Raw genomic sequence first — 23,667 nt, forward strand, 5'->3', positions numbered from 1 at the left:
GCAGTGAGCTACTGCCACTAAGTGGCACAATATTGTAATTTCAACTTTTATCAGCAATCGCTATACTATTTCTGATAAGGAGAGAGTTTGAACATTGTCCTCCAATGACATATTTGGGCTATTTTGAAATTTGCATCGATTGGACCATTTGATCATAGATCATTTGCAAAAGATGACTTTTTTAAAATCAGGCCGTTATAGGTCATAAGGTCACAAGTCACAAGAATGGCACAAATCACAATAAGCTGGCATTTGATTAGGGGTGTGTAGACTTTTTATTCAATAGACGTCCTCATAGCATTAGTGTGTCTGCCAGTAGCACCGACTTTTGCTCATGGACTCACGTGATGTGATGTGACAGCACCTGACACTGCACACATCAGCAGATGCATCCGAACTCTGCAGCAACAACCTCGGTCTACTTTTAAAGGAGGAGGTAAGTAACTTTTGTCACTTTTTTACCTTTACCGTTCAAGCTAAAGCAAACTAAGAGCAGCATCATGCCAAAAATTGCAAATTAACGAACGATATCGTGATCAATATCATATTAATCCATAGGTGACGCAACGCAATGTACTTTAGATTCATAAAGTGTGCATTCCGTGTCATTTAAAACATTTAAATTTATATTACATACTGATTGCACACATTTTATTGCTATTAGCCGGCTGTATTAGTTAGATTCGTGCATTGATGTAAAATGATGCACAACGACATGCTTTGGTTCGTGTACTAGATTTAATAAGCAAAACAACCACAAAAAAGATCCTTAAAATGTTGAGACCATCATAAAAATGTAGAGCACGTTCATGCTTTCAGGTTAACAGGCGGAAACGTCGACATTTCAAATGAGTATTATTGGAAACATTATTGTCACTATACAAAATAATTTGGGAGTGTTTCGGATTTGGTCAAGGTGAAATGAACTTTTGTGATTCAGAGCATAAAAAGTCACTGTAAAAACAAAAAAAGGATCCTTTGTAAATTAAATCGTAAAGAATATTTAAAGTGTTTTCTGGTCTGATGAAATTAATTCCACCGTGATTACAGTTTCCGTATTGGTAAATGTGTTTTAGAAATACGTATGTTAAATTTGGCTTGGATCGCTACATTCATTTTACGTCAGTTACGTTTTGTCTTCATGATGAACTACAGGAAAATTATATATTTTAATACATACGTACGTATATAACTGTAAGAATTATTGGTAGGATTTTAAATTCATTTTTTGCTAAATCACATAAAGTCCTCCAAGGTCAATATTCTTCCCAGAAATAAAAACCCAGTTAGCAATTTTGGCCCATATATGACTGATTTTATCCAATTTCTGTAGCGCTGGTCCCTACAGGCGTCGCGGTTACTGATTTTAATCTTGTTCGATTAAAAAGAAATGCAAATGTTCTTATTTTAATATACGTCATAGTTTTGTTTGTTTGTTTTCCACAAAGCCCGTTAATATTGAACTACTGCTTGTATTCAGAAAAATCGACAGTCATAATTCGAGTTTTCTTTGCAGTTATTTTTTTTCCCCAACTAAAATCAGATTTCAACTTCAGGACATATAAATGGAGTTGAGCTTTTTTTTTTTAATGCATTCCTGTCATTTGTTGGTCCACATTGTGGCTTCTGAAGACTTTTGTTGTGGTGAGGGGAGAAAAAGTTCAGGTCACAGTAGATTCTTTCCTGTGGCCACTTTGTAGTTGTCCATTGCGGGTGTTGGTAAAGTTTGGCATGTGTTGCTCGGAAGCTGAGGTTTTGGCTTTTTGAGGACATCATCAAAATCACACTGCTTTGCCATCAATTTAAAAATATCGTTTCTACATTTACTTTAAAAATGGAAGACGGATAAGCGTGATGTTTGACTACAAATTGTGTCTGTGGTATTTTTCTTTAGTCAAATCTAAGAATGTTAGTTGGGTTTTACGTTTCGTGTGTTAATGTGCACAAACGCACACTGATAATAAGAGAATTATATAATCTAATTTTGTATCGTGTATAATTTTGGTTGAATTTTGGTGTGTGTGTTTTTTTTCTTACCAAAAAGCACCTGCTCAACTGAAGAATTAAATGTTAGAGAAAAGAGGCTGTGTGAGTGGACCACAACTTCCTGTTGTGTGGGTGTTTTCTTGTCAACTATCACATCAAGTCACGAGAGGCCTCCCACATTGCTTTTGTGACAGTCCCAGGAAAAAAAAAAAAAAGGCTCTGCTAATTTGTTAACCTACTGTTGGAGGAGGATCTCGTTTTAGGCGTCTACATTGCTTGTATTTTCATTAACTATAACAAACTATTTCAAGATTTATGTCAAATCTTCCCATTTCTATCTTTTTGTCCTCCAGACAACTCAGCTTCTTCATCATGTCCACTGACCCCGCAACAGAACTGCCGTTCTTCTACGGCAGCATCAGTCGCTCGGAAGCCGAGCAGTATTTAAAACTAGCCGGGATGGCCGACGGCCTCTTCTTGCTACGGCAGTGTCTGCGTAGTCTGGGTGGCTATGTCCTCTCTGTGGTGTGGAACTTGAAGTTCCACCATTACCCAATAGAGAAGCAGCTTAATGACACGTATTGTGTCGCAGGAGGCATACCCCACCGTGGGCCTGCTGAGCTGTGTGAATTTTACAGCAAGGACCCGAGCGGGCTGGTGTGTGCTCTGAAGAAACCTTGCTTGCGTTCCTCGGACACACCCGTCAGGCCCAGTTTGTTTGACAGCCTGAAAGAAAACATGCTGAGGGAGTATGTGAAGCAGACCTGGAACCTTGAGGTTGGTCGGCATTGAGTCGGGCCGTAGCATCGACCAAATCTGCTGCCATCTAGTGGTGTCTTTAAGCAATTACAAATAAGTGTAAACCAGTCAAGTTGTTTTGTCAGTTATTGATTCTTCCGACCAACTCAGGGTGAAGCCATGGAGCAGGCTATCATCAGTCAAGCGCCCCAACTAGAAAAGCTGATTGCCACCATGGCCCACGAGAAGATGTCGTGGTATCACGGCAAAATCCCCCGACAGGAATGTGAGAGATTGCTTTACTGTGGAACACAACCAGATGGCAAGTTCCTGTAAGTAGATCAGGTTTATGCACTTTTTTTTATCCTGTCAAAGCACTTTATGGCTTTTCCGAGACAACTTTCCTTTATTGTTCTTCAGAATCCGTGAAAGAGAGGACTCTGGTTCCTTTGCACTGTCTGTGATGTATGGAAGATCTGTTTATCACTACCAGATCCTCCAAGACAAGTCAGGGAAATATTACATGCCAGACGGAATGAAGTTTGACACTATTTGGCAGGTACGTATAGGCCTGTAAATATTTTGTCATACTTATTCAATTTCAGTTCGAAACATTTGATTTACTTGACCAGCTGGTAGAGTACCTGAAGCTGAAACCTGATGGAATGGTGACAACTCTGGGGGATGCATGCGTCAGCAAAGCTGCTGGAAGTACTGAACATCTTTCTAGAATATCTCTGAATTATCCAACTGCAAGTTTCTACGCTTAATCCGCTAATTGCAATTTTTTCTCTGTTTTACATCTCAAATATCTTTCCAAACCAAAATCAGAGATACCGAGCCTCCCCGCAACCGTGAGTATGAATGCTGATCACGAGTTGAATTCCTCCTGTTACATTTGAATGAAACGATTGACTGTCATCCATTCTTGCAGAGGCGAACAGGCCTAAATAGCTACACACCGCCACCTCGAGGTCAGTTGCCTACATTGCACAATCATGCACAATCTCTGTTATTAATTGATGAAAAAGTCAGTTGAGGTGTTAAGAACTGAAACAGGGAGTTAAAATATTTGATTATATATTTTTTTTATTTGATAAATATTGCTGTTGCATTCAAATGTGTGTTTCCTGCTTGATAGCTGCGACTGTGAAGGCAGTCCCATCTGCGCCTCCAGAAAATGTTCTTCCCATGGACTGCGTTGGCTTTAACCCTCATCACAACCCCAACGACGTTAAGATGTTTAACATTCAGAGGAGTCGGCTTTTCATGGATGAGGTGGAGCTCGGCTCGGGCAACTTTGGCTGCGTCAAGAAAGGTGTCCTCCAAACTGACGAGTGAGAAAACGTTTGATAAACCAAGATTTTTGTTGGAAAACTCTCCATGCCAAATGATTCTTTTCCATCAGGGGCCAGTTAGATGTAGCCATCAAAGTGCTGAAGAGTGACAACGAGATGCTAATGAAGGAGGAGATGATGAGGGAGGCAGAGATCATGCACCAGTTGAGTAATCCCTTCATTGTTCGGATGCTGGGCTTATGCAGCGCTGAGAGTCTCATGCTGGTCATGGAGATGGCTCCAAATGGACCGCTCAACAAGTTTCTCTCCTCCAATAAGTACGTTTGACTTCATATCACAGCTGGAGTTCTGGTGCAATTTCTTTCGACTAACATTACACACATTCAAACTACGGTGGTAGATCACTAAAAATCACCCTTTGAGTCATTTAAGAGTCTTCAATTGATGGACTTGCATGTTTTCATCCAGGGATAGCGTATCAGTGGAGGACATTGTCAACCTGATGCACCAGGTGTCCATGGGAATGAAATATCTGGAAGAGAAAAGCTTTGTGCACAGGGACTTGGCAGCTCGAAATGTCCTGCTCGTCAACCGACAGTTTGCCAAAATCAGTGACTTTGGGCTCTCCAAGGCCCTGGGAACAGACAGCGAGTACTACAAGGTACAGAGGTCCAATTGTTGGTGGTTGTTAGGTTATCACCATCAACTGTTATCTTTGTAAGGTAAATATTAAGCTTTGGTCCCTTTGGCCTGATTCACTGACCCAGATCTGAAAGGAATGTGGGAATCACATAACTGAATGACTGGATGTTGGTAATATTCAACACAACCTTACAAGCACACTAACATCTCACCAGCAACTAGTTATTGTGTTGTCCATGACCATGACTCTCTGATTCCAAAGCCCAGGTTGTTACCAATGAGCCGAGTCTTTTTGTCGTACGAATCTTTGAACAGGCCCGTTCTGCAGGACTATGGCCGCTGAAGTGGTATGCTCCTGAATGTATTAACTACCGCAAGTTCTCCAGTAAAAGTGACGTGTGGAGTTTTGGCATCACCATGTGGGAAGCCTTCTCGTATGGCGGAAAACCTTACAAGGTACTGGAACATATGGAGCAGTGGCTTACCTTAGAATCACACTCTGAATTGTGATCTGTTCAAATCTGTCCAGAAAATGAAACAAGTGGAGGTGAACAGTTTCATTGCAAGTGAGAAACGCTTGGCTTGTCCGCCCAAGTGTCCTGATCGAATGTATGAGCTGATGCAAGAATGCTGGCAATACAAGTAAGTCAATCCATATTGTTTTCATCATCATTTTAATTTGGGTGCTAATTCTATCCTTTCTCACCAGACATGAAGATCGTCCTGACTTCAAAAATGTGGAAGAGACCATGAGAGCTTACCATTATTCCATATCAAAAAAGGTTAAGCCGTTGGGTGCTGCCACTGCCACAGAGCCAAACATGTCGACATAAAAACAAAGCACATTCTGTTTCATGGCTACACAATGTGTCCATTCAGCTGATCATTAAACAAGCAAAACAAAGAGCTATTTATCAGCCGTGCACACTGGCCAGTGATACAGCTAAAAAAGGCTTGCTGGCCATAATTAAGCATCTGGAACAAAAGTGTTAGCTGCATTTTTGTTTTTGTCTGTTTGAATATCTGTATCTTCACATTGATGAGCAAACTGCTCCCCCCCCCAACAAACAAATATGATTAATCTCCATAAAATAAAGGTTTTATACTGAGTGATTATGCATGTGGGAACAAAAAAAGCAAAGCCAGTTGAATATTTACCCACATGTAAAACATTAGGGAAAACATGGGTTACACTTCTGCAAATATAATACCGACATTAGCACTTCTTCTGCTCCAGCTTGACTATTTGTCTTCATGTAACCTTTGTGGAATTTTACGTAAATATTAAAAATGTCTCCTCGATAAACAAACATCGATAGGCTTGTGATATTGTGACACGGTAAAACGCAAACGTATTAAGCGATTCGTCACGCTCACGGCCGTGTTTGGTGTCCACGTAGCATTACTTTTTTGACAAGTTAAAAGTCTTTGAGCCATTACTTTGAATGTCGACACCGGAAGTTGAAAGAACGCTAACTGTAACTTACTGACGTGACTTTTTCATTTGAAGGGAGGAGTCTGATGTTAGCTGCTTTCATTTACTTAGGTGTCATGTTTGTGGAATTTACAGTAAATTTGCAGTATGAATGGCATTACGTTTGCGCATTTTAATCTTTGTACGCTATCGATAGAACAGTGTCGATAGATTGCTGGATACTTTGGACAAAAGATCGAATTGGCGGAGCGGAAAGGCGGCGGAACAAGTAAGTTCGGAAAAGTAGCTTTCCACTGCGATTTCGTCATCGCTGATCTCTTTGATATACCGACTGTTTTCTTTTGAATATATGCACGATATTATATGGACTCGGTTGCAAAGTTAGGTATTTTGTCCAACTATTTGGATGTGCTAAGTGTTTTCGAAGCAACAAGTCCAACCGCGCGTTAGCTAGCCTCGTTACAAAGTTCCAGTCGTCATCAGTCGCACTGTTTAATCTCCCGCTTTCCTGTCGGAAACAATGAATCAAATGGGACACTGTGTTCAACTAAACTTCATTTGACCAAATGTCAAGTTTAGATCTGTATTAGGTTCTTCTTAAACCGTTAAGAGGCGGTTGAGCGTGGTTTTATTGTCATTCCGAGCATTCTCTAGTTTCACGATGAGGATCAGCTCTTGAAATAGGAAGTGAGTCATTGTATTGAACGTAAATGCAAGCCTTCCCTTATACTATTGAACTTTGAGGGAACGGCGATAACGTTGATCCAAATGTTGTATGCATTTTTTAAATATTCGCAGATTAAAACAATTTACACCCATTAGACATGCATGTGAGATTAGGCCTGTCAGTGTCAAAAGTGGGACACAGATGCTGCAGATGTTGTGTAATCTACTCGACCGACACTCACTCGTGTTTCCCAACCTTTGAGACAAAGCGCTCATTTTGCCCAAGAACAACCTCATCATCAAACCCAAATGTCACAAAGGAACAGGTTACGTGCAAATGGATTGCAATTGAACTGTACCTAGGCACAATCACTTGTTTAAACCTTCAATTATTTTTAGTCTTTATTTTATTTAATTGTTCATCATATGTGTTACTTGCGCTGATGTGCAATAGCGTTGCTAACCAACCACCCATTTTCCCTTTCCTTACAGAACGTAAACAAACACTCCCCAAAAAAACAGCCTTTAAAGAACTGCACGGCTTTGCCAGCTTTCTAGTAAATCAGTTACTAATTCACCCCACGTGCTGAAAGCTAATCTCCCCGGGATCTCGGCGTGCAACTATGTCCATGGCCCTGAAACAGGTTTTCAACAAAGACAGGACATTCCGGCCCAAGCGCAAGTTTGAACCCGGCACGCAGCGTTTTGAGCTTCACAAGAAGGCCCAGGCCTCTCTGAATGCCGGCTTGGACCTGAAGCAGGCCGTGCAGCTCCCGCACGGGGAGGACCTCAATGACTGGGTCGCGGTCCACGTCGTCGACTTCTTCAACCGCATCAACCTCATCTACGGCACCATCAGCGACTCGTGCACCGATCAGACCTGTCCCGTCATGTCGGGCGGGCCCAAGTACGAATATCGCTGGCAGGACGAGCACAAGTACAAGAGGCCCACCGCGCTTTCGGCCCCCAAATACATGAGCCTGCTCATGGACTGGATCGAGGTACAGATAAACAATGAAAACATCTTCCCCACCAATGTCGGTAAGTGTTGAAACAAGTTGCTACTGGTCTTTTTCAGCAAGCGCTGTGTTGAAAATATTTTGACGATTTACCAAAAATATGACACCTTTTATAAACCAGCTCTGTGTGAGACTTAGTGTTTTGTGTGATAACCTTGTCAAAAAATTCAAATCTTTATCTTAATTATTCGGTAAATGCGCAATGCCAAAACTGCAAAATACTAAAAAATAAAAATACTAGTAGATAAGATCAGAGGGAGATGCACTTCTGCACTCAAGATGAGTCAAATGTTGGAGTAAATCTACAAGGCTACGGTCCTGTTGCCATGGCATCTGTGAAAAGGGAAGGTTGTTGTGGCTTTGTATTTCAATCACCACAGAAACATGCCAGCAAAGGATTTATAAAGTGGGTCACGCAACGGACAGCAGGCATTTGTGGTGGGGGTAAACACTGACACTCATGATGCCTTCTGGAAAATCATCCCAGGGATGTGATTGGATGGCTGAGAGAAAAGGATGTCCTCAATGAGTCACAATTTGGCCCAATTGTTGTGCTTTTACATGTGGCAGGAGTGCGAGCTCAACCAAGCAAAATAAACTTGTCTCCATGTGTGTGATCCCAAGGTACTCCATTCCCGAAGACCTTCATGCAAGTGGCTAAGAAGATTTTATCCCGCCTCTTCCGGGTGTTTGTCCACGTCTACATTCACCACTTTGACCGTGTGAGCCAGATGGGGGCCGAGGCTCACGTCAATACCTGCTACAAGCATTTCTATTACTTTGTCACAGAGTTCAACCTCACGGACCACAAAGAGCTGGAGCCTCTGGTAACTCCCAAAAAAATTTGAACATAGCATTACTAAATTCAAGTTAGCTTTGCCATGTGTATCGTTTTGGGTGTGCCACAGTTATGGTTTTTTTTCCTCTCCACAGAAAGAGATGACCTCTCGGATGTGCCACTGAGGAGGCCGAGCTAATTTGCGGATGCTCACAAGCCGGACAATCACATTCGTCCGTCCGTCTATTGGAGAGAAAAAAAAACTGCAGTTGAGATTCTAAATGACAAATACGTTCATAAAGAGTTTATTTTTATATTTAAGTACTGTAATCTATTTTAGCTACGGACTGTAGATTTTAACCAAGAAGCTCAAGTTGTAAGTGAAAACATTTTATCAAAACAGTTTATGTTGTTGTTCTTGTTTGAATTTCAAATCATTCCTGCATGTATTTGCTCGTCCAAAATGAAATTAGTCGGAGTTGTTACTGTACAGTTGTGCTCACCTTGTTGCATTAAAAGTTTCTACTCGATTAGAACTTGAGTGAAGCTACTTGTCTTATTTTCTTCATGCATTTTTGAAATCTGGTTCTTTTAGTTAGGGTCCTGCTACAATGCATTTTATCCAATAGTATTTAACCTAATTCCTGGTTTGCTTCCATCCATTCCTTTTCATTTCTGGGAACAATGTTGCAATCCTGTCGGATTTATACACTGAAATGAGAACTAAAAATACAACATGGCTGGCAGGTGACTAGAACCTTATCGGGTACACGTTCGGTCTCCTCCAGCCAGTCGGCAGGCAGTTTCTCAGGTGTCAGATCTGCTGGCGCATGTCGCACATACCGAACAACTCCTACACGAGACCCGAGCCGAGCCGAGCCTCACGTGACACAAGCTGCTGCCAAACACGAGATGAGAGCGTTTTTTCGACAGGCCACTAGATGGCGTCAGACGCAGAAAAGCACTGAGTCGTCAATCATTCCGCCTGGCTGTAAAACAGTGCAGTAGCAAGGGGGCTTGTGCTTGGGGGTTGCGCTCACTGCACTGTCTCGGGTTAATGAGTCTACTCAATGACTTACGTAATAAACCAGGGCAGTGCTTCCACGGGAGGGTGAATGGAGCCTGTTTTGTAGGACTGTGTCAACAACTACTCAGGAACACGCTGGAGGACAACTTCGCTGGATTTAGACGCGGCTGACGTCAATAATTACATGGATTCTTGGACACAAGGACAAGTGAGGAAATGCTGACAGTACACATAGAACTTGGATAAATAAATTGGCACATTTCTTTGAAAGAATGTTTAGTACAAAAAAATTTGAGTTTTTTTGTACATTTGCAACAATGTCATCTTGTTTATTAAAATGTCAATATATACATCTTACACCTAAATGTTGAATCTAAAGCTAAATATTTAGCTAACGTGTAAATGCAAATGAAAACTGTCGTTTATTGAGGTCTGTGTTTGTCACATAACGAATAAAGAGAAAAATATCTTAAACGAGGAAAATCTGAATCTTTTCACATTGATCTGATTTAATAAACACCTTGGGAGAAACATTATTTGACCAGTATTTTGAATTTCTGTGACCCTGCACATGCAGTCCATCGGCTCCTCACAATGGAAAAACTGCGACCCCTAGTGCTTGAATCGGGAAGTAACATTTTGATGCTCCACATCAATTTATTTATTGAACGACCAACATGAAGCCATCGTCAAGGGCAAATCGGACTGACAGCGATGGCAAATTTACGTGAGACGTAATCAGGAGGATTACTTGCAGTCCACCTTATTCGTAGGCTCATGAGCCTTTGTGTGAATTATGGACGCGATTGATGTTAGCACATTTTTCTATTCGACAGAGCTATGGCCTCACTGATGAAGCTCCTCCCCTGAGTTCAACATGGGAACTTGGCATCAGTACACCACTAGATGGCGCCAAGCCGATATTATATTATCCTCAATTATGTATGCAGTTTTTAAAATGATCATTATTTTGTGGACCCCCAAGCTACGGCTCACGGAACCTTTAGGAGTCCCCAGATCCCAGTTTCCCGACCCCTAGTTTAAATAAATATAAATCCATAACTCCGCCCTTCAATAACAAGCATTCCAGGGAGCTCAAGGCCTCCAGCAACCCGATCCTTCCTCTCTTTGCTCTCTCTTTTGAATGGACGCACTCCTGCAAGCATATGCATGCTACGTGCAAGATGAGCCGTGCAGTGCATGTGGTGCACACTGTCCCCTCCCCCTGCCTGACGTGAGTCTGTGTTGTGTTCGTTCTGCTCCTGATTGGACTGAGCATTTCGCAAGACATGAGGGCAAGGGCGAGCCAGAGGCCGTGGACTAGTGGGAAGAACTTAAAGCCACCAATCAGACTTAAGAGAGTCCATCTCCTCTCCTAGATGTTGTTTTGATGGCACAGTGTCAGTATTTGCACTGTTGGTTTCGTGACTCAGCACACAAGTGTGGAAAGTGAACACACCCTAACGGTTTGAGAGTTTTGTTTTTGCCCTTCGGAATGTATTTTCTAGGAATTTAAGGACAGGACTTGTTTGAAAAAAACGGTGTTGTACATTTAAATGGTTAGATAACAAGACTCAAGCTCACCCAAAACGAGCAATATAGAATTTGGATGCTTCTAGTTTTGATTTACAAACGGAACCACATCAAATTGCAAGAGTTTTGGCGAGACCTTCCTGGATGACAACTTATTTTCTGAGAAGTGTCTTGGAGGGATTGCTTCTTAGAAAAAGCATACTTGAGAGCACTGTGACCTTACTACTACTTGAGGAATGTATGCGGCTTAATTTGATCTTCTCAATCTGTGGCAGTTTTATTAGCCTTACTTTCTATGTGCTGCATGTGAATGCATTTGCACATGCACAAGTCCATGATTTTATATTTAGTCTATTCATCTATCCACTTGTCTTCTTCATTCAGGTCACAGTTGAGCTGGAGTCTCTTTGACCTGATTTTGGGCCATCTGTGAGTCGAACATGTTTTCTTTTGGAAGATGTCGGAGTACCTGCAGAAAAACAACACAGGCAAACTTCGGCTTTATTTGTTTACCAAATATGATTCCTTGTCCCAAATGCCTAAACCTTGAAATAAAAAAATGTAGTCAGTACATCTCTCTGGACAGGTCCAATGCTCTTTGAAAACCTGGAACGTACATTCAGTGAACCTATCAATCAAAACAAAACAAAACATTCTGGTTATCTCGGAATGATTGACAGAAAACACACAACCGTGCCACACTTCCAAATTGTGGACTCAAATAGTTTGTGTGAGGCACACAGTGAGTTGCTAGCTATAGGGGCCACCACGTGCGTGCATTCATATTTTGGCGCTAATTGCAGACAGTCTTTCAAATACAGTAAACTGACACCATGTACATGGTAAACAACAACTGGGACATACCAAATTACAAGCATTCCCCGTCAGAAACCGATATCCTCTGAGAGCCATCAAAGATGACATTGTTGTTAACTGAAGCTATTTATGATGGCCCGTCCTGCTTGGGTTTGACCTGTAGTAACATTGTGCCCCCCCCCCCTCCCCACTCCTCCTGGCCCAAGCTTCGCTCTTCGAAAACGTTCAACACACTACAACGTGTGCTGCCAGATAGAAAGGGAGGGACGGTCGGCCTTATGCTTGCGTAATGTTTGCTACCAAACGAGTGGATGTTGGAGGGGTGGAAGCTGAAACAGGGAGGAGAGCAGGAAGCCTCCAGTCACAAGACAGAAAAAGTACTGAAAACAAGCCTTACATGGATTCAGCTGAGACTCCCTTGATAAACAATCAAATGTATTGTGCACAGCAGGACAGAACAAAAGTTCATAATAAGGGCATGCCACATGTAGAGCAAATATATAATATGCATTTGGGTCAAAAAACAACAACAACTTAACTTTGTCTTCACTGGGACACTTCAGTGGTGGTCTGCTGAGATATTTTTTGTTGTACCATTCCACTGTATCCATGCATTCTAACTACTAATATGCTATCCCGGAACATGCGCCTTAGTAAAATTAATTTTGCTTTTAATAACAGAATATAGCACGAGTATGCTAGATCTCCGGAATGTCACAATCAGCAGAGTATGTTTGAAGATCATCAGGTATCTTGGATTTCTTTCATTATCACAAGCATGAGATAAAGTTTCCACACAGATCTCAGGCAGCCTCATCATCAGGCTTCAAAATGTGCCACGTGCGCTTGGCAAAAGGTTGTAAGCACTGTCCAGAACCCTCACCTAGTTGTTTAGCGCTCAAGGCGAGATTGATTCGTAGAAATCATAATTAGGAATCTCTGAGAGAGCATTTCTTGTTGATTCAAGTTCAGAAAAGTGCTCAAGAATAGAAAGCGTCCTCACTTGACTATTATGACGATGCGAACTCAACAGTATTGGCAAAGCCGTTAAATTATTACGACAAATATTTGGAGGTAAAACACTTCTAGGCCATGTATATCCAACAGCCAAATGATAAACAGCCTATGTACGTGTACTAATATGGCACATCTTGTTGTATTGTCAAAAAGTCCAATGTTCATTTCTGTGCATCAAAAATTATTCATTACACTACTATTCAATATTCTTTTCCATCTTGTTGTCAGCTAAATCCCCAAATTGAATTATTAAGGCCAGATACAACATTGTTAACTTGCTATCTAGCTAGCATTGGCTCTTATATCTTGGGTTGCTTCTAATAATACTAAATTAAAATAGACCAAACAATAATTATTCTATGTGAGGCAATTCAATAAGATGTGAGAGTCTACGTGTGTATTGTAGAAGAAACAAAAGGTCAAGGTAGCAGGGGTCATGTGCTTAGATACACTAAACCAAGATGGGTCAATGTCCATCTGACCAAGTTGAATCCCGGATGACAGCCACATTGAAAAAGATTCCTGTGATATTATGGCTCGCTTTGTTTAAACTCGTGGATCTTGTCTGTCGACATGTTGCACCAGCCTCCTGTCGTGACGAGATCATAAACAATGACAATGCTGGGGTGTGCTCTACACGTACTGTGGAAACGAACCATTGCTATGTGGTCTGGTACCATTTCGTTTGTACAAACATTATCTTTGATTCTAATTCCAGTGTAGCTGAGTAGACTTCAGCAGTGGCCACGTGAATGGCCTTCCAAATAGATATATCACCATCAATTAATCATCTATTGGTTGAATAATGTATCTTTAGACTTTTCGTCTCATAAAATAATTAAAGGCGTCCCGGAAATACGAAATGGAACACAGCCACTGAGGTCCGCTTCGAGAAAGCACATGATTGTTCTAGCTTGCTGACGCAATGTGAAGAAGTTAGGGGCGTGGCCGAAGAGGAGGGGCGTGACCAAGGAGGAGTCAACCATGAGGTTATAAAAAGGCTGCAGCTGCTCGCTTTCCACCACCTTCCACATCCTTGCAATCGGCCTTTCCCCCACGACCGTCCTCTGCGGCTGCCTAAGCAGTGGGTCCAATCACGACGCTAACACTGGAGCTGTAAAAATAACAATCGGGTAAGTGCAAGTCTCTGTTTTTACCTGTCTTGGTGTTTTTTTTGCTGTGAATGTTAATTGTATGCGCCACTAATCGTGCAAACGATGATAATTGGTTGTTTGGCTTTAAATCTTACGCAAGGGTAAAAAAATGACCTGATCATTTTTTCTTGATGTTTCACATTGGTTACTAAAGATGAACACACAACATTAAAAGGCAACTTTACGTCAGCCACTTCGCTGCTAGCTTGTAGTTTAGCACGCGTTGTTTAGCTTGTGGTCAAGTTAGCGCTACGTCGCAATTTTTGTAAACCTATTTTGAGCATAAAATGTGATGTTTCCTCTGTAAATTCAGTGCCATGCGTAATATAGGTCAGATTTGGGTACTTCGAATTTGTTTTTTTATTCCTTCACATGGGTAATTCCCTTTTTCTTTTTTTAAATCTACTTTGCGTTACTTGGCAGCGTTCGAAATAATGGCATTGCATGTTTGCGTTGTCCACAGGGCTCCGGTTTAAAGCACCGCAGAAAGCTGACCAGCCCTCCCCAGTGTGATCTGTTGCAACTCTTTCTGAAACATCTCAGTTTCGGAGAAAGTGCAATCGGATAGTCCAGACACCACTGCCGCAGCCGCCATCCAAAACGAATCTCCCAAATCGAAGCAAAATGGTGCAAAATAAAATCACCGAAGTCACTGGATTCCATCGCTCTTTTAAGGTTCGTCACATCTGTGCGCATGTGTGGGTGTATTTGTTTGCTTTATTGCACACGTGAGAGAACTGCTAATCATCAAACTATTTTGAATCACTGAATTTATGACCCTTAATGCATGGGTGGATATGCAGCTAGCTAAAGTAGGGCAGCAGTTTTGCTCCAGCACGTTTATAACCCAATTGCAGTTTGATGTAGGCCTTGAGTTTTATTGTTATGTTTTAGACAGGATAAGCCAGTTTCCTCTTGTTGGATTCAAACTTGGCACAGCTGAGCCAAGAGAGTATTGGGGAAGTTATCGCTTATTTTCAATATCTTCTTCCCCAGGGCCAAAATCCTTTTGCGACCGATGGCTTCACCCAAAATGGATCTCATCTTATTGATTCATCATTTGATTTTGATTCCTCCTCAAGGCATGGTGGGTATTATTTATTTATTTTTTTTTAAAGTGGCCATCTCCTAATTCTGATGCTTTAGTTTTGGAGTGACGCATTTTGTTGTGGCTGCATATTTGTCACCTTTGTACTAATGTCCTGCCTATTGTGACAGACATACCTTCCAGCCAGCCCATAGACATCCCAGATGCCAAGAAGAGGAACAAGAAGAAGAAGCGTTGCAGGGCAACAGACAGTTTCTCTGGACGATTTGAAGGTAAAAATCACTTTTCTGCCGACAGTGGCTTGACGTAAAATTTCCTCGCATGAAGATTCAACTCTCGTTCAACCTCTTGCAGATGTGTACAGACTGCAGGATGAAGTACTGGGAGAGGGTGCCTATGCCAGGGTGCAAACGTGCATCAACCTTATCACCAACAAAGAGTATGCTGTCAAGGTAAGACATCACAATCGTGTTTTGATTGGAAAGCAGGACTCTTTGCATTGGCTGCCACATGATTCTCTTTGTGTGCCACTGCTGCTCTGGAATTAGCTGCAGTCAGCAGACACTCCCCTTGCTGTTTTTACATGCAGCCAGCCACTCACAGAGTAGGGAGGGATATATATCCCTCCCATTCATTCCACTCCTACTGCGTGCAGAGTTGATGCTCAGAGCGAGCGAGAGAGAACATTGTGTGCTGCCAAAACAAAACCGTCATATAGGGGAAGAAGAGGGGTGGGGGGGGGGTTGTGGGCGGCGCTGGCATTGTCACCCAGGATTTTTACATGGTTTTTATTCCTCTCTGCAATTTTTTTTTAACTTTTAAGACACGCCTTTATCTTGTTTTGAAAACGGCATATCCTCACATGAGGAAGTGAAACATTGCAAAATGTTTTTTTCTGCACCAGTGTGAAGAGTGCAATGTTTTGCGTTCGATGAATTCATGCAAGCAAGATGTTTAAGTTGGTCACATAGTGTCCGTATCATGGAAATGAATAATTAAAACGACTTGAGGCAAGCGTTTGATGGCGTGACCAGGGTCTGTTGCTATTGTTTATACTGTGACGCCATTATGGATGATCCCTGGGGACTTTGCCATTCTGCGTGTGCAGTAGGTCGCTTGCTTGTTGAAAGGGGAGGGTGATGGTGGTGGGGGGCTCAGACAGCTTCTGCCAGATGTCCCGTCTCGCATCCCTCCCCCCTAGACTGGAGAGTTGCAATTGTAACAAAGCTTCAGGCTGTGCATTTTTAACACCTACCTGTCAGATGGTTCCTTGACCTTCTTGTTTTTCCCCATAATTGTCAACACACTCTTATATATTTGGTGTGATATTGACTCCACTCCACCATGGTGCTAGTTTGAGCTGCCAAGTCTGATTTTATGAGCGCGGCGCTCTTGTCCGTGCATTAATCCTAGACGCATGGCTTTGAAAAGCAAATGTAATCCAGCTACCAGGAAGAGAAACGCGCACAACATCCACGCAAACAATAACTGGCCACGACTGGAACATTCAGGCCTTTGGTTTTAGTGTCAGCAGTCTACGGTTCTCTTGGCACGGCACCGGTGGCCCCCTCGGTGGTTTAAGCCCCGCATGGCAGAGCGCGGTTATATTTAGACGCTTTTATTTTTACCGTAAACAGTTTGGGATTAGCTCACGGAATGTTTCAAAAGAGGAAGACTTAAGCGCACTTGAGATTTAAATCAGGCTGACACACGGTGCTAAATTTAAAGATGCTTGGTGACTGTTGGTTATCTTTGTTTGTCGGGTAGCAGGCAAAGTAGGTTGAAGTCACTTTGCAAGTGCGTCACGCACAGGGTGGGTGCGGTGCCTTTTGGGGAAATCAAGGCCTGCTATTAACTTTCCATGGCATATGAAATGTGGGTGGGTGGAGGCATACCATTCTATATCCGCCCTTTATTTTTAACTACAGTTGATGACTTGCTCCCCCATACTAAGCGGTGAACTGAAATGTTTTTCTTCCAGATAATTGAAAAAATCCCAGGCCACAGCCGCAGCCGAGTCTTTCGCGAGGTCGAAATGCTCTACCAGTGCCAGGGCCACAGGTAGCGATCACAAACTCGACCAAAATAAAATTGGATCACTTTGCTGAGACGACATTTTGCCTGACTTGCTGTTTTGTCTTAGTAACATCCTGGAATTGGTGGAGTTCTTTGAAGAGGAAGACAAGTTCTATCTTGTGTTTGAAAAGCTCCGAGGAGGTTAGCGAGTTGCAGCGCTTCTCGCACAAGGCTTCATTTTGCCTTATAAAACTCATGGCGGCTTTTTCTTTTTGTAAGTAGCTTATGTGTTTGTTTCCTTCTCCTATTAGGGTCCATTTTGGCACACATTCACAAAAGGCAGCACTTCAGTGAGCAGGAAGCAAGAGTTGTTGTGCAGGACATTGCTAGTGCGTTGGACTTCCTGCATAACAAAGGTGAGAAATTCTCTTTTTTTTTTTTTTTTGCATTTAATGTTTTCATTTTGAACATTTGCTCACCATTTTGGCTTCAATACACTTTTCCGAAACATGACATTTGGCTTGTTCATTTCCAGGAATGGCACACAGAGACCTCAAACCCGAAAACATCCTCTGTGAAAGTGCAGACAAGGTAAGTCTGCGCAAATGTTTTTTATTTTTGTAGCTCGACAATAGTCTCAATATTTCTTCTAATCTTGTTATTCCTCTGTCAGATTTCCCCAGTCAAGATTTGTGACTTCGACCTGGGCAGCGGAATCAAACTGAACAGTGACAGCTCACCCATCTCCACTCCTGAGCTCCTCACGCCTGTAAGTTCATCATGTCACGTTCAATAAATGATTGTGCTAATAATATGCGACATGTGGCGCAATGATGGTGTTAAGCACGGCCCGCTGATGACTTTTTCATTCCCCGGCCTGGCAACGCTCTGTTATCGTAGTTATGGTATCAGCCTGCTCGATATCCTTGGGTGTAAGGTACACGTCCTACTTATCAGTTGTAAATACCCGAGAGTTGAAGGTTATGATTGTTCACCATTCGTCTCAATGCCGAAGCAGAGTGGCGTGATATGTGGGAAGCTCCGCCATCTTATGGTTCTGGCATTTGCTATGTGTTGACGCAGACCGTCTGTGTGTACGTGATGGATGGATGAGAGCAGGTGAAGGGAAGGGAGAGGGGGCAGCGCTTTTAGCCCAAAGGAATGCTGTGTGTTGTGGGGGCTGTGATTACACTCGTGGTAACTTCATCTTCCTGTTGAAATCGATAATGAAGAGCCATATAGATAAGATAATGTGCAGATATAGTTAGCAAAAACAAGCCAGCCACAGCAAGGGTTTTCGGAAGTATTGGAACAGTCGTGGAAGGATGGAGAGGAACTGCCAAGGCCGTGTTTTTGTTTAAAGAGACTCACACAAATGTGTGAGGCAATATGGAGACAGCCACGCTGTCTCTGCTTATTTAATGCACCATGACCACAAGACTACATTTTTCCTGATGTTTTTTATACAAAAGATATCAAGGTTTTTATCCTCCCCTCCCATACCTAGCAACTGAGATGTGATTGGTTGAGATGAGTGCGTGGAGGAGGGTCACCCTGTTCCTGTGCCCGAGCTTGCTTTTTTTTTTTTTTTTTCCTCCTCTCGCTGCATAGGTCTCGGCAACAATGTTATCTGATTTTCATTTCTCTGCCCCCAGTCATGCTTCATTTGTGCAGTTGAAAACGATTTACATACATAGTTTTGCATCTATTGCATTTATCCGCCATGCTATTTAGGATATATTTATCTCGTGTGCAGTATTTGGGAGATGGTTAGAAGCGGAAATGAGGCGTTGCACAGGGACAGTCCCATTGAGCTAAAATTAAAGCAGTTGTGGCTGCTATCCTATTGGCAAGTCTCTCTGAAAGCTCACCAGGTAATCTTGTTTACCGACCTCAGAGCTGTGGCGCAGGAGTGGCGTCATTATGGGCTGACTAGTCACATGGTCACGGGAAAGTCCCAGCTTGTGTTGCGTAGAAGAAACTGTGGGTACGTGACATACTGCTTGTGTGAGTTTCGTGTTAGCCCCTCGTTTCTGCTGTTGTCCACTGGAGTTGCACGTGGACCAAGCTAACTGAAGTTTTATTGAGTTGTATTTTTGGCCTGCCTCTTTTGATTTTTTTCAAGTATTGTCTGCAGAGGCAGGCTTTCCAGACATGTCAATGGTAGACATGTGGGGGTTGGGATTTTTTTTTTCTCTCCCTGCGACAGAAGCAGCTTTGTTTGAGCTCAGATTCCTGCGCAACACATTTCATGTTGAAATTATGGTGGAGGAGGAGCTGCCGGGATGTTTTGCAATAGTCTTGCTCAATGTAAACACAAGACAAGGAGGGATCAGTTGGCCTAGGTCTCCAAGCCAAACTGCATAAAAAAAAAAAAGCTTACAGTTTAAGTAAACGGGCAGATGACCTCTGGCACCATTGAATTTTCAATGAAGCGTCTTGTAAACTAGTGACCTGCTCCCCCCCATTAAGGCATTGGTGCTTTTGTGTGTGTGTTATGTAAGTGGCTGAGCCCAGTCTGTGGTTCTGCAGGATGTCCAATCCTCTTTGCTGAGCTCAGTGTTTGGCCTAATTTCTGTCTTGGATACATAACAAGGCAACGTCAGAGCAGAGCCTGCTCGCCTGCCTTTGACCTGAGTCCACTGTTTACTGTGTGCAGCTGGATGGTCCAAGTTGTGACTCAATGTTCCTGCAAACCTGCCCCATTTGATGCTGTGCAGGGATTGTTGCACAACATGTTTTTACTTGCCACACAAAGAAAAGCTGCTCAGTGCCCTTTTTTTTTTTTTTTTTTTTTTGTAACTGGCCCATCCTTGTAGAGATAAGCATGTGACTTTTATAGCTCGCCCCAGTTTACGCCTCTAGCTTCAACACGAGGTGTCAGCTAAACTGAGGAATGTGAGGAAAGAAAAGATTTGACTCTTGATGTGCGCTGCTGTTTGCCAAGCCTGTGGCTAAGTGTGGTGTTCCCCCCCCAACAGTGCGGCTCGGCAGAGTACATGGCGCCCGAGGTGGTGGAGGCCTTCAGCGAGGAGGCGACTATTTATGACAAACGTTGCGACCTCTGGAGCCTGGGAGTTATCTTGTACATCATGCTGAGTGGTTATCCACCCTTTGTGGGCCACTGTGGGGGTGACTGTGGTTGGGAATTGGGTGAACCCTGCCACAGATGCCAGGTGAGCTTGCGGAATAATCATGCAGACTTTAAAAAAATATATATATATAATAATAATTGCTCTGGATTTTGTTAAAAAATATTATTTGTTGAAAATTATGATTTCATTTTATTTCTCTGTCCGTAGAACACACTGTTTGAAAGTATTCAGGAAGGAAAGTATGAGTTTCCTGACAAAGAATGGGCTCATATCACCTCAAGTGCCAAAGACCTTATATCCAGACTACTGGTTCGGGATGCCAAAAATCGCCTTAGCGCTAGCCAGGTGCTGCAGCACCCCTGGGTGCAGGGGGTGAGTATCCACCATCCAGCCATTGTGCTACTTCTGTGAATCAGGATGTGTTTTTAAATGTTCTCGTCTTCTTTCTTAGGGTGCGTCTGACAATTTGCCTACTCCAGTTTTTCATCAGAGGTGAGGCAGATCGTCGGCCATGCACGATTTTGATCCTAAACACTTCTTAGTTGCGCTAACTTTTTCTCCTTTTCCTCAGAAACAGCAATGCGAGGGATCTGACCTTCTTTGCGGACAAGGCCATGGCTGTGAATCGGCAGCTGGCCGAACGGGACGGCATGGAGGAGCAGAATCAGCTGGAGACCCCCTTTGTGGTCACCGCTGCCGGTGGCTCTTCCGTGCGCCTCTCTCCTCCTTCCAACTCGCAGCTGGCCAGGCGAAGGCAGCGCGGCAGCCAGCCCAAGAGCGGCCCCGTTTCTGCCGCCGAGCTGCGTCAGCTCTTGGCCCCTCTTGTTATTGTGGGGGACTGTGCCTAAACTTTCCTCCACGTTGACCTCAGACCTCCCGCGAAGACCTGCTCCTCCTCCTCCTCTCCCTGCCTGTCTTTGACTCTAGCTGGCCTCGGTCCCCTCGCCATTCAGGCTCTTTCTGCCTCGCTGTAAGGGGGAGACCGCAGCCCTTCTTGTAAAATGCCTTTTGACCTTCGGCAGCACTTCTGAAGCACATCAGCCTGGAGATGTCTCTGTTTTTGGGGAGGGAGGTTAACTGTTTTCTAATTTAATAAACCCCCTCCTTTCAACACTTAAGTTTTAAACTAAGCTCCGACACCAAAGGACAATCTTTCATGCTGCTCCCCCCCCCCCCCACGTTACAACTGGATCCACTGTGAATTAAGTTGTTTGGAATGTTCTCTTTGACTGTATGTATCCGCCGCACCAATGGTCAGTCTGCACATACATACATACAAGCTTATGCAATATGCCAAGATGAAGGTGTACAGAGGGGTGCTGGAAGAGCTGCAAGCTAATGCTGTCTGTGCCTGGTGGTTATTGTGTGGCCAGGGAGTCGCTCGCAAAAGCTACAGTATTTATTTTCCTTTTGTTCGCCACTCAAAAGCAAAATGAGAGTTTTGCAAATAAATTTGGTTTGGCGGCTACGCAATTAAAGCTCCAAGAGCAGAGAATGTTCGTACACTGCCAGCCATGATGTATAAGTTGCCGTATTGTCGGTAACGCAGATCTAAAGTACGTATTACTATTTGGTCGACTAGAGCAGTGTCTGGTATGTTGCTTTGCTCGGAATGATCACAGTAAGATTATTATTTTTTTTCCTTCATCAAGGATTTGGGTCCCATGGCCACACCCGGCGTATATGGTGTTTCATTTTTGTATTTTTTTTTTTGTATTTTTTTTTTTTTTTTTTTTTATATGCCATCAATGTGTGCATCAGTGCTGACTTTCATCGTTTTGGCACTGAAGGTTAGAATTCTCTCTTTCAGGGTTTGAAAAGCACATTTTGGCCAATGTGACCTCATTTAATTGAATACACTTATTTGAACCTTCAGCATTTTTAATGCTTTGTCTTTTATTGAGATGTTGATTTCCAATTAACATAATTGAAAACAGTTCCCCCTCCCAAAAAAACATCTAAAAACAAAAAAAAAAAAAAAACATTCCGGAAAAAATAACAAAAAAAAGTCTTCCAGAAATGTGTAGCGGTATTATGTTTACCTTATTTTTTTTTCCCATGTTAAAAACTCCATGTGAATGTGCCGCTTTTTTTTGTCTTTAATTTTTGTATGGCTTTTTTTTATTATAATTTTGTACTTGGTGATTGTCATGGAGGTGCGGTTGAGTCCAGGTGAATCACCGGCTGGTTTCCTAAGTTTGTTTAATGTACGTTAAGTTGCGAGTGTGCAAGTCGGCAGAAGTTTGAGTTGAGCTGGAGCGTTCTTGCCCAGACAGTATTTGTTTCACGAGTTGGCAATAATTGTTTTAATTCTCGAAAGAAGTCAAAAGTTAATTGTGAGTGTGATAGACAGTGATAAAAGCGACGAAGTCCGTTTCACTAAAGAGGATTCAAGTCATGACCTGGCACATTGGAAGGTGTCCCAACCGAACAGACGGCCATCCACTGGCAATGGTACTCGAAAAGTGGTTACCTTCTTGCTAAAGGATCCACTCTGCTGATAACAGGATGCTGAAATAGCTTTCCAAATCACCTCCAGATTCATCATGGGATTTTATGTCTTATAATAAGACTTGAATTTGTATATTCACTTCTCTATTTGGGAACCTACTTTGCTAAATTGAACTGCATTAAGCTGATGATTAAGGCAATCTTTTGGGGGTTTTAAAACGCCAGATACAGTTCAGTATTTTTTTTTTCTCTTGTCCCCTTCAAACATCACAAGGTTTTGGACTGGATTTGATATTTACAATCAAAATACGCACACAATACTCAATCATGACTGGTGTAAGAGTTCTTGGTCATGATCGTTTCTACTTTTTGGTGAAATGGCAGTTTTAAAACTGTCTCGGGGGGAGAAAGTTTGATTGTTAGCCTCTCACTTTTTATGTTTGTCATTTTGACGTACAGGAGTGTTTTAAGTCATTCATTAGAACAGTATCAACCCTTCCTGTAATTTGCAGTTCACAGGCAAAAAAAGCCAGCAATACTTATAGCAGCCTTCCTAATTGAACTCAAGTGTGAGGTCAACAATTCTGCTGTAGCAGAAGGACAGTCCTTAAAATGAGGCTTGAGAGCCAATGCTTGATTTTTAGCACCATCTCTACGCGCGTTGGGGAAGAAGTTTGGACTAAATTCATCCTTAAAAATATAACCCTATTTTGATTTAAGATAAGCACTTTACTGTACCATGTGAATGATTGCAGTTCACTCAAGGCAACACTTGTTCCAACAAAAGTTGTTTCAGAATTTTGTACTGTTTTTCTAAAAAAAAAAAAAAAAAAGGCAATAAAATGCTTTTAATAACTCACGTGTCTGTGTGATTTCTATTAATCGTGCTCATTAATTTCCTGTAAAGTAAAAATTGGTTGGAAATTGGATACATTTGATTTAAGATGA

At 42.5% G+C, this 23,667-nt stretch overlaps 3 protein-coding genes across 4 annotated transcripts; all 3 read left to right on the forward strand.

Moving 5' to 3' along the window:
* The first annotated feature begins 317 nt into the window (after positions 1-317).
* Positions 318-5,721, forward strand: LOC119121419 (tyrosine-protein kinase ZAP-70). Of its 2 annotated transcripts, none has more exons than XM_037248952.1 (13): positions 318-436; positions 2,340-2,763; positions 2,896-3,056; positions 3,145-3,283; positions 3,357-3,435; positions 3,556-3,578; positions 3,659-3,698; positions 3,866-4,061; positions 4,133-4,339; positions 4,491-4,683; positions 4,980-5,120; positions 5,194-5,306; positions 5,374-5,721. In XM_037248952.1, exons 2-13 carry the CDS (start codon positions 2,359-2,361, stop codon positions 5,495-5,497), a joined length of 1,821 nt encoding a protein of 606 aa, XP_037104847.1. In that variant the 5' UTR covers positions 318-436; positions 2,340-2,358; the 3' UTR covers positions 5,498-5,721. The 2 variants fall into 2 exon arrangements, with proteins under 2 accessions (XP_037104847.1, XP_037104848.1); XM_037248953.1 differs by having other exon boundaries at positions 360-436; positions 2,349-2,763.
* A 419-nt stretch (positions 5,722-6,140) lies between these two features.
* On the forward strand, positions 6,141-9,103 carry mob3a (MOB kinase activator 3A). Its single transcript, XM_037248971.1, has 4 exons — positions 6,141-6,367; positions 7,258-7,806; positions 8,409-8,611; positions 8,718-9,103. The coding sequence occupies exons 2-4, from the start codon at positions 7,389-7,391 to the stop codon at positions 8,745-8,747; spliced, it is 651 nt and encodes a 216-aa protein (XP_037104866.1). The 5' UTR covers positions 6,141-6,367; positions 7,258-7,388; the 3' UTR covers positions 8,748-9,103.
* Positions 9,104-13,955: 4,852 nt separating this feature from the next.
* Positions 13,956-23,411, forward strand: mknk2b (MAPK interacting serine/threonine kinase 2b). Its single transcript, XM_037248959.1, has 14 exons — positions 13,956-14,088; positions 14,573-14,784; positions 15,106-15,196; positions 15,328-15,429; positions 15,512-15,609; positions 17,139-17,218; positions 17,301-17,374; positions 17,485-17,589; positions 17,709-17,764; positions 17,847-17,942; positions 20,155-20,349; positions 20,476-20,640; positions 20,720-20,760; positions 20,840-23,411. The coding sequence occupies exons 2-14, from the start codon at positions 14,734-14,736 to the stop codon at positions 21,114-21,116; spliced, it is 1,431 nt and encodes a 476-aa protein (XP_037104854.1). The 5' UTR covers positions 13,956-14,088; positions 14,573-14,733; the 3' UTR covers positions 21,117-23,411.
* Positions 23,412-23,667: the final 256 nt, after the last annotated feature.

This window comes from Syngnathus acus, chromosome 4 (assembly GCF_901709675.1).
Source record: "Syngnathus acus chromosome 4, fSynAcu1.2, whole genome shotgun sequence".
Lineage (NCBI taxonomy): Eukaryota > Metazoa > Chordata > Actinopteri > Syngnathiformes > Syngnathidae > Syngnathus > Syngnathus acus.